This window comes from Lepisosteus platostomus, chromosome 18 (genome assembly GCF_059453375.1).
Source record: "Lepisosteus platostomus isolate fLepPlt1 chromosome 18, fLepPlt1.hap1, whole genome shotgun sequence".
Classification (NCBI taxonomy): Eukaryota; Metazoa; Chordata; class Actinopteri; order Semionotiformes; family Lepisosteidae; genus Lepisosteus; species Lepisosteus platostomus.
Window position 1 is genome coordinate 11478150 of NC_142628.1, and position 11586 is coordinate 11489735.

At 35.4% G+C, this 11586-nt stretch overlaps 1 protein-coding gene across 1 annotated transcript in view; it reads right to left on the reverse strand.

Moving 5' to 3' along the window:
- LOC148645660 (transmembrane protein 263) overlaps nucleotides 1–9095 on the reverse strand; it is a 65731-nt gene extending 56636 nt beyond the window's left edge. The window contains exons 1-2 of the mRNA XM_088612064.1: nucleotides 8914–9095; nucleotides 7876–7975 (exon numbers count right to left, since the gene is read on the reverse strand). Coding sequence (XP_088468190.1) covers nucleotides 7876–7975; nucleotides 8914–8919 — 106 coding nt within the window. The 5' untranslated portion in view covers nucleotides 8920–9095. The remainder of the gene's footprint in view (nucleotides 1–7875; nucleotides 7976–8913) is intronic.
- Nucleotides 9096–11586: the final 2491 nt, after the last annotated feature.

Consider the following 11586-nt stretch of genomic DNA (forward strand, 5'->3'; position numbering starts at 1 on the left):
GGGGGAAACTAATAACTCATCTGCTTCAGTGAAGCGAGATAAAATTATCCCTAAGTCCCCTAGGATGCAATTTTTAAAACTATGAAACATTTTAAGAATAAATTAAATAAATTAACCATATTAAATCATCATTGCTTTGGACTTAAAAGACATACTGTAAGCTATTTTTACCATAAAGAAAATAAGATAAAAGAGGTTTTGCATTTTATGGTAGGTTGACTTCTGCATATTGACAGTACAGAGTATAATGGTTTCAGCAGATTTACATATAGAATGAAACTGTTCTAGCAAGTGAGACTTTCTTGCCAAACAAAACCTAGAGATGGTAAATAGGGTTTTGTACGAGAGCAATAGACACATGAAGTGCTTCCACAGAGGACCAGGATACAGGAAAAAGCATCTCTCCACTCATGCATAAATAATTTAGGTTAGGATTTCCTAAAAGCTCTTTCCTGACTCAATATACCATACATATGCTGTGGGTACATTACTTATTACCTTAGTCACTAAATATATCAAGAACTGCTAAGACAAATCAACAGACCTTTCCAAATACCGCTGAACTTAGCAGATGTGGAGAGAGACAGAGCAGGGAGCAGTAAAATAGCTTTATAACATGAAAAAGACAGATATTGAATTGTTTCTGGCTTAACAGTCTTTTAGATCTCTGCAGAGACTGCATAATGTATACTATAAAATATATTGGTTTATTTAAGCCCTGACATGCTTTTGTTGTTCAGCTTTTTTACGTATAAGGCTGAACTTCATTTTAGAGCAGTAGTTACCACCCTGCTTCAAAACTCTGTTTACACTTGGGATCGTTTCAGTTCTTATTTTAGTTCTTACTTTTTTTTGTGCCACATTTGCACATGGTGTTTAAAAAGAATCCAACACCTGCACTTGCAGCATTGGTGTGCTACACTTATTGATAATTAAATAAAAATAGATTAATACAATTAACTGTATTTGCACATTATCACATCTATCATTTGTTTTGTACTTACACTTGATGCACTGTAAACATTGGCAGACTTTAAATCATCCTGGATAAGGCCATCTGCTATGCAAATAATCATGATAATTTTATGTACTGTACAAACTTTCATATTCTGTTATAATCAAATTTTGTGATGACACATTTTAGTTCCTCATGTTATTTAATATGACCAATAACTACTCACAAAGAAAAGAGAATCATGAAAAACTGTATAGCCAGCAAAAAGCAATAAATCATTTACTGGAACAATCTGCTTTTCTAAAGCTAGTATTCTAGTGAAGTAACCATGTCACTGTCGGTAGGACTAAACACTGTGGACTGTTTAATTTTAAGCCCCAGTTATTGCACTTTATTATTTTTATTTGGCCATCCATCGTCAGAAAGCCACTTTTTCTCAGTAAGGGTCACGGGAACCAGGAGCCTATCCCAGCAGGATATGGAGCAAGACAGTATTACACCTTGCGAAAATGACAGGATCCCAGCGAAACACCCCTCAAACATAAGAAGAGCAAGCCAAATTCACATAGACGCCATACTGTTATAGAACTGGACCAAGAATCATATTGGCATCTACTGGCAATAAAAATAATACTTTTGACTTTACAATGAACTAAACACTTTACTTAAAGCTTCATTCAAGGATATTCATATTAGGTTTGAGTTTTAAATGTTAACACTTGAAGGAAATCCTATCAAAAGTCTTAATTAAATTATTTTGTATGTTCACTTTGAACATAAACATAGTGTAAAAGGCTTAAAGTTAAAAACCTTGTTTTAAAAGCAAAACTCATTTGTGAAACATTCCTCCTTCTGACATCTTTTTCCAATGAGGCTAGACTGGGGAGCTGCATCAGTGTGCAGAGGAACACAAGGAGGTAAATTCCAGTAGGAAACAGATTCACATCTCCTTTTACACCTTATCACCCTCTTTCCCATTCACATCTCAAGGGGCTCTGAGCAGTAATCATTTTTGACTGATGACTCCAACACTAAATAGTTTTCTTTCCCCAGAAAAGTTAATAAAGTAGTTATACTCAAAATCACAAAGGTCTTTGTTATAGTTTATTAAAGTTAAAATAGATTAATACAATTAACTGTATTTGCACATTATCACATCTATCATTTGTTTTGTACTTACACTTGATGCACTGTAAACATTGGCAGACTTTAAATCATCCTGGATAAGGCCATCTGCTATGCAAATAATCATGATAATTTTATGTACTGTACAAACTTTCATATTCTGTTATAATCAAATTTTGTGATGACACATTTTAGTTCCTCATGTTATTTAATATGACCAATAACTACTCACAAAGAACAGAGAATCATGAAAAACTGTATAGCCAGCAAAAAGCAATAAATCATTTACTGGAACAATCTGCTTTTCTAAAGCTAGTATTCTAGTGAAGTAACCATGTCACTGTCGGTAGGACTAAACACTGTGGACTGTTTAATTTTAAGCCCCAGTTATTGCACTTTATTATTTTTATTTGGCCATCCATCGTCAGAAAGCCACTTTTTCTCAGTAAGGGTCACGGGAACCAGGAGCCTATCCCAGCAGGATATGGAGCAAGACAGTATTACACCTTGCGAAAATGACAGGATCCCAGCGAAACACCCCTCAAACATAAGAAGAGCAAGCCAAATTCACATAGACGCCATACTGTTATAGAACTGGACCAAGAATCATATTGGCATCTACTGGCAATAAAAATAATACTTTTGACTTTACAATGAACTAAACACTTTACTTAAAGCTTCATTCAAGGATATTCATATTAGGTTTGAGTTTTAAATGTTAACACTTGAAGGAAATCCTATCAAAAGTCTTAATTAAATTATTTTGTATGTTCACTTTGAACATAAACATAGTGTAAAAGGCTTAAAGTTAAAAACCTTGTTTTAAAAGCAAAACTCATTTGTGAAACATTCCTCCTTCTGACATCTTTTTCCAATGAGGCTAGACTGGGGAGCTGCATCAGTGTGCAGAGGAACACAAGGAGGTAAATTCCAGTAGGAAACAGATTCACATCTCCTTTTACACCTTATCACCCTCTTTCCCATTCACATCTCAAGGGGCTCTGAGCAGTAATCATTTTTGACTGATGACTCCAACACTAAATAGTTTTCTTTCCCCAGAAAAGTTAATAAAGTAGTTATACTCAAAATCACAAAGGTCTTTGTTATAGTTTATTAAAGTTAAAATAGATTAATACAATTAACTGTATTTGCACATTATCACATCTATCATTTGTTTTGTACTTACACTTGATGCACTGTAAACATTGGCAGACTTTAAATCATCCTGGATAAGGCCATCTGCTATGCAAATAATCATGATAATTTTATGTACTGTACAAACTTTCATATTCTGTTATAATCAAATTTTGTGATGACACATTTTAGTTCCTCATGTTATTTAATATGACCAATAACTACTCACAAAGAACAGAGAATCATGAAAAACTGTATAGCCAGCAAAAAGCAATAAATCATTTACTGGAACAATCTGCTTTTCTAAAGCTAGTATTCTAGTGAAGTAACCATGTCACTGTCGGTAGGACTAAACACTGTGGACTGTTTAATTTTAAGCCCCAGTTATTGCACTTTATTATTTTTATTTGGCCATCCATCGTCAGAAAGCCACTTTTTCTCAGTAAGGGTCACGGGAACCAGGAGCCTATCCCAGCAGGATATGGAGCAAGACAGTATTACACCTTGCGAAAATGACAGGATCCCAGCGAAACACCCCTCAAACATAAGAAGAGCAAGCCAAATTCACATAGACGCCATACTGTTATAGAACTGGACCAAGAATCATATTGGCATCTACTGGCAATAAAAATAATACTTTTGACTTTACAATGAACTAAACACTTTACTTAAAGCTTCATTCAAGGATATTCATATTAGGTTTGAGTTTTAAATGTTAACACTTGAAGGAAATCCTATCAAAAGTCTTAATTAAATTATTTTGTATGTTCACTTTGAACATAAACATAGTGTAAAAGGCTTAAAGTTAAAAACCTTGTTTTAAAAGCAAAACTCATTTGTGAAACATTCCTCCTTCTGACATCTTTTTCCAATGAGGCTAGACTGGGGAGCTGCATCAGTGTGCAGAGGAACACAAGGAGGTAAATTCCAGTAGGAAACAGATTCACATCTCCTTTTACACCTTATCACCCTCTTTCCCATTCACATCTCAAGGGGCTCTGAGCAGTAATCATTTTTGACTGATGACTCCAACACTAAATAGTTTTCTTTCCCCAGAAAAGTTAATAAAGTAGTTATACTCAAAATCACAAAGGTCTTTGTTATAGTTTATTAAAGTTAATAGCTTGGAGATCTGTGTTTTTCCCACTGCCACCTAGTGGCATCAGATTTTCATCAATTGCAAATTTAAATGTAAACAAAACATGTACTGGAGTTTTAATGCATGGGACTTTTAAACATTTGTATAATATATTTATTGTGGATTCGATACACCACAATTCTGTTTGAAAACATGCTTGTCTGAAAACATTTCAACATTTTTAACACTAGATTTAGTATTCCTAAAAGATATATAATATTTTTTAACCATTCCATACATTCCTGTGTTACAAGGCATATGACAAAAGGTTTTAGAAACACTCTATGAAGCAGTATTTTCATAAAAAAAGGCAATTACCTAAAACATGAATTATGCAATGTTCTAAATCTGAGAAAAAAAAAGGCCTTTAGTCTGAATAAGGTCAAAATGACTCAATGAATCAACATGTCCAATTGTTAGACTAGAGGTCCCCCTACAGGACACTGGCATGGCGGCACATCTCACATAATTCTCCCATGCCATGCTCTATCCTACTGGAGCAAATGTGGAAAAACTCAGAGCACTTCTAGAAATCCAGGACACAGTGAGGTTTTAGCTTTTATTACGCAAATATAAAAACAAAAAATGTTTAGCCCTTACATTTTAATGTACACCTTCTGCTGAACAAGACAGACTGTTGTACGTACTGAATTTTACATTCGGCAGAGTACTGTATGTAATCGTACATGAAGGCAAACATTACATTGCTCTACATTGCGGGAGTACACAACTAGTACTTCATGGTGATCATTCCACCTAAGCTCTTAACTATCTACCTCAGCTAATTACTAACTTGTCTGGATCAATTCTGTACCTCTCCTCTGTTCTTCAGATATGCTAGTATTAGAAAGTGACCTGTAAGACCTTCCAGATTGCAGCCTCTCAGCACTAAAGCTGTGCAACGCAGCAACAGTAGCAAGAAAGAAGGACACAGCATTTAGCCTACTTTAGCCTAGTCCAATATACTAATTAACATCACTACTTGCAGTATTAGAACAGTTTTTAAAAATAGATGTACACAGTAAATTCTGATTCTGTGATTTACAGAATATGTGACTGCCAAGCTCCTTTTTTTAAAACACAAACTCACTTCATGGTCAAACAACTTACCATGTCTAAAAAGTAGTGCACTCAGAAATTCAGGTGATTTTCTGCCACTCATAGAAACTGGCCTATTCATCTTTGAAACCAGGCCTATTTGATGACAATCCAAGGGACTCCAGAGTCCCACTTACAGTATAATGGCAAGAGATAGACACACAGGTTTCATCTAATTAAGAGTCTGCAAACACTTCTTTTAACCCAAAAATAAACACACAGCACCACAATACATCTTTTGTCTACTAAACTCAATTGTGCTCCTGCTAGGGCATTTTACACTGTAATGCAAACAACGTTTTTGTGTCACCAGAACATTTATCACCCATGAAAGTCAGTTTAAAACAATCAGCTTTTGGAAACGGGAGTGAGAATCAACAGTAACTTGTACCAATATCAGCTGCAACATGGTATTGCACAATATAAAAACTGCTAACTGAGAAATCATGGAGAAGTAAATCTTTTCAGGGATTTCCAGACATTAAATGACAGATATAATTTAAAAGTAACAAAATAAAATTAAGTTTTTGCTTCATTGTTAATCTCTGTATTGTCATGCTAAAAGCAGAGGTCAACAGAAAGTTTCTTAAGAGTTTTAATTGTAATTGCATTGATTATTTTATATGGTGACTTTGCATTTATACATAATACATAAATTAAGTATTATGGAGAATAGTTGATTTTGTACAGCAGAACTGTACAATTGATTGATTTACCCTAGCAGCCATATCACCCTGCGACTCACAACTGGCACCGCACTGAAGCTAAGCAGGTGTGAGTCTGGTAAGTACCTGGATGGGAGACCTCCTGGGAAAAACTAAGGTTGCTGCTGGAAGAGGTGTTAGTGGGGCCAGCAGGGGGCACTCACCCTGCAGTCCATGTGGGTCCTACTGCCCCAGTATAGTGACGGGGACACTATACTGTAAACAGGCGCCGTCCTTCGGATGAGATGTAAAACTGAGGTCCTGACTTTCTGTGGTCATTAAAAGTCCCAGGGCACTTCTCAAAAAGAGTAGGGGTGTAACCCCAGTGTCCTGGCCAAATTTCACAGTGGCCCTTACCACTCATGGCCTCCTAATAATCCCCCTCTATGAATTGGCTTCATTACTTTGCTCTCCTCCCCACTGATAGCTGATGTGTGGTGAGTGTTCTGGCGCACTATGGCTGCCGTCGTATCATCCAGGTGGATGCTGCACATTGGTGGTGGTGGAGGGGATCTTATACTTTGAGTGGAGTATAAGTATAAGTGTAAGCAATTATTATTATTTGTAAAACTATTAATCATATGTTGGATATAAATGAATGGCAACCTCATTTACTTTGAAATTTTACCATTTTACCATTTAAAATGTTCAAATATCTTAATCCATAACATCTCATAAATTAACCAATCTCAACAAATAAAATGAAGTCTTGAGTTCTCTATTTCTCATCTTAATCCCCTCCCCCCCATCATAAATGACTGTGAAATTGACATAAACTTAAATTGCAAAAGAGAGAAGAGGAATATTTTGAGGTTAGCATGTTACTGTCATGTAATGCCTTTTTAAACTACATGTGTCTTTCAGTTCAATGGGTAAAGGGAAATATTTTTTAAAACTCCCTTGATCCTTATACCCCTGTTCTAATCACAATGGAAATACTGTGAACTGTAATATCAGAATTGGGAAACTCCAGTCTACGACATTTGCCACACCATCCTCATAAATGATCTTAACTATCCAATTGAATTAATAATTTAATAAGACATTAGCCCGGGCTTTTATATTTAAATGAATTCAAAATCAAGACCTCATTCTAATATATTAATTGGAGAGGAATTCTTCATGTGGAATTTGATTTGGTGTAGTCAATTAAACAGGGCTGCTGTTATAAAACACCGGGGTGAGCATGGTAGCCTGTTTGGGCTGTATGAGCTATGCAGTAAGGGATCAGGTTGTCTTTTGGCTGTAAGAGTCTTGTTCTTGAGCTGCATGTTTGTTTTTTCTTCTGAGGCCAGTTCCTGCTCCCCTTCTTTGGAAGTGGCTTTAGAACCACTCTAATCCTCACTCTTGAAGGTGGCAATCCAGCAGAGTTTAGGGTCAGCCTGTTTGGAACTGGGAAAGGGATAGTAAACTGCTATACATCCAGCCAGCAACTAGGGAAAAGCCCATGATGTTCTGTGTCTATTCTTCAATATGCAAACCTTCCGATCTGCTCTGGTGTGGTATGTCAATGAAACCGGTACCTCAGTTTGATGTACTGATGTCCAATCAGTCAGATTTGCCCAGGTAATGCATTGGGAAGGCCGTGGTTTGAGCAGCCTTGATGTAATCTCTGCTTATCTGATCTCTAAGAGTGCTTGGAACTACTACATCCTTTTCTTAATTGAAAGATGCAACAAATTAGCTGCCTCACTGAATCGTAAAACTAGGCAGCAATTTACCTTCTGGTGGTTCGTCTCTCAGGTACGGTGGGAGCTGTTCGGTGTTTGAGTTCTCTGATGAGCCCAGGTCCTCCACAGTCTCGGAGTCTGTGTTGGGTCCCTGTCAATAAAAGGATGAGATTTTTGTTCCTTTCAGACGCATACTAATAAGTTCATGTTAAATGAAAATTGCCTTCCAGATACATCTTTTGTTTCTAATACCTCATCTACTTATTACATTTTTGGAAAATTTAAGGTTTGCAAGTAAACAATCATGGCTGTCTACATCTAAAGTGCTATACAGTTAATTCAGATCAAAGTAACTTTTGTACCCAAACTAATTCTGCATGATAATAAGCAGGGATAAAATACTGGATCTTGCTATTAAATGACAATTTTAATACGATAAGTATGTTAAATACTTTATTGAAAATATGCCTGACGCTTTTATCCGAAGAACTCCAGTTGTATTCAGGTTAAACTGTGCATTTTACTGGGGCAATCTGAGCGAAATATCTAGCTCAATGATATCGGCAACGTCACCTTGATTAAGATGTAACCCTTAAATGTCTTAACTATTTGTATTCTATTTTAAAATGAGCGAAGCACAAGAAACTAGAAAATGCAGCTTTAAAACTTCCCACTTGATTGTTCTTAGTGCTGTCATTTGCAAAAGAAACAAAGTAGCAAAACGAGTTACGTACTGTACAGTCCACAGTATAGTTTATCGTAATATATAAAAAAACAGTTCATTAAAGTATACAGAAAGCACGCGCCTTGGTATTAAATGGGACATAACACTTAAAAGATTTAATTGCCAGTATCGGCTTTTACCACGGATCATTTAATTCATACTTTCCCCGGAAAATCACCCTTTCTAAGAAAGACACTACGCACGACGACCGGTTTGTTTTTAATACGTCACAAAACACTCCATACGATAAGCAGCCTCGGAAGTATTCAAAATAACACATGATTTCGGCCTTAGTATTGGACAGTGATGTGCAAACAATTACAGCCAGCTAGATAACGAAAACAAAACCGCCCCCCCCCACTCACCTTCATTGCTGCAACAATTACAGATGCGTACTTATAGCTCCGAATGCTTGTTTAAAAATAATACTGGGTCCACATAAACCCCTGTTTTAATTATCAGAACAGAATTAATTTCATTAGTTTATTAAGCCCTTAAACAGCTGCAGTATGTTTTCTGCGTAAATGTAACAGGAAGTGACGTTTGAATGTTTATATTGAATTTGGCTAACGTTGCTATTACAACTTGTTGGTCACAAGAGGGAGCCAATGCTTTAACTGATGAAGCACGTATTGTATCCATCATATTTGTTTTTAATCTTCTGAAAGAATGTGCATGAAGATACAATTTGTGGTTTGAGTCATAAGACACCTGTATTGGCCGATGTTTTCACTAATGACAAGGGAGATTTGATCGTGCTGTAATGTAAAGAGGCCTTTTCTCTTTATGAAAGGACTTTTCACATTTTAAAATGTGCAAGTGAGCAATTTCTAAAAGATACTCCATGCTGAAAGAGGAGAAAGAAAACATAACGTTTCGGCTGTGGAGCCTTTTTCGGGTGTAAAATGAGAAGTAAGGAAACACAACGTTTTGGCTGTGGAGCCTATTTTCTTCTCTTTTCAGCATGGAATAAACCTTTACTTGCTCCTTTGCAGCCTACACATGCTGACACAGCTACCAACCTGAACTATTTCTAAAAGATGTTGGAATAAGAGATGACATGACTTTGTATGAGCAGTTTTAATACATACTCTTCATACAGTGCCATAAAACATGAACCTCAGTCTTTATTGTGTTACTTATTTCATTGCTGTAATTTCAAAATATAATCTAATGTCCTATACTTAACTTTCTCCAGTTTACATGAAAATGAATTATGGACATTTTATGGACATCGGTTTAGTACTCCTTAAATAAATAAATAAACATTGTATATGAATTTCCTTTTAGAACTCTTTTAGAAAATCAGAAGGAGAATTATTAGAAATGAATAAACTGTAATTCTCTTTAAAAATTATAAACTTCAGGCGATGTTTTTTTTGGGGAAAAGTGAATAGTGAAAGGGATGTGAGTTGAGCCTTGCATTGTTTTGAAAATAAATACAGTACTGAATTACTGTATGTAAGCATTCTATACTGTATTCCTCTCATGCTTATTTTATTGAGCTCACCAATTAAATTATAATTTAATCATATAAATCTGAGATAAAGGTAGAACTACATTTTAATTAACCTAAAAGGTCTTCACAAATATTTTTAAATATGAACACAGTGTATTTTTAAACATGAACACATTAATTCAGGTGTTGAATACAGAACATTTCTATTGTTTGTGTTTCCACATGCTATTTAACAGAGGTCTAGGCCAGACTGACCATAACATTTAAAGTTGACACACTAATGTTAAGTAAGGTAAAGGATGCTTTTACCTTAATTGTTCCGTAGCCAATGAAAAGAGTGGTAAAATCAAGGCCAGTGTACCACATGCAGTAGAATACAAGTGGATAAAAATGATTTGGACTATACTGAAACATTACAGAACACATCATCAGAAAGGACAGTTGTATTCTGACCTAAATACTGCCCATTAATCAGCACACTGATTTCTGTTGTCCTCAGGAAATTATTTAAGAATAAAACAATATCCACAATGATGCAGTCAATTATTACTGTATTAGATTTGAGTAATAAACATAACATGAATTGTTAGCCTGTTACAACATAGTCTATTTTAAGTCCGGTAATGAGTTTAAAACTGTTCCTGCTTATGGTTAACTAAGGTGGCTAGCACGATGCCAGTAACCTCGACTGGCCTATGGTTCAGAAATAACTAAGACAGCTTCATGCAAGAGGTCTTCTCTTTTTTTATCACATTTACCAAAGTTCACCTTGCTAAATCCCTGTGGTCACTTAACCATTTTTTCATACATAAATATAGAGTATTTATGAAGTTGACTGTCCTATTAGAACAATATTATCCTTAAAACTGTTTACTGGAAAGCAATGAAATTTAACACAGTGAACAAATGGAGTGCAGGTACTGTAAATGAGACACACAGTATAAGTGGGACCACAGGTAACACATTCACTACAAGTGCATTCTTAGGGTACAAACATTTGTGATCAATAGTAATGTTCATGGCTTTGTAATCCATGAGAATGTTTTTCTGATCTCATTTATTTTTAGGCCAATCATGCATTATGTTGTTTTCATGGTACAGAGTTCTGATTATATATGCCTACTGTATAAACTTTAGAATCATCCTGTACAATTCATATTATATTTAAATATTTGTATGATTTAATATGCACATTTATCTAATTTGTAGTACAAGGAAATGTGTACTTGTCATCATATGAAAGACAAAACCTAATTAATTTTTGTAATCTATATTTACTTCAGAAACAGAGTAAATACCATCAAGACCTTCTGATCGTGGACTGTAGACTAAGAAATACAGTTAAGTACTGTGTCTCTTAAAGAGAAATCGGTGCTACACTTATGCCTTTAAGTGCCCCTTGAAACGACTGAAGAATTCAATTCCAGCTCAGAAAATAATTTCTTTTAAAGGGGTATGGGTTCAGCTTTAGCAAAGCAATCCTCTTATAACAGATTCTTTGCATTAACTAAGCATACAGAAGCAGACTGAAAAAGTAAGTGTAATTGCTGTCCACTGTAAGAACATATCTTTCTACTGT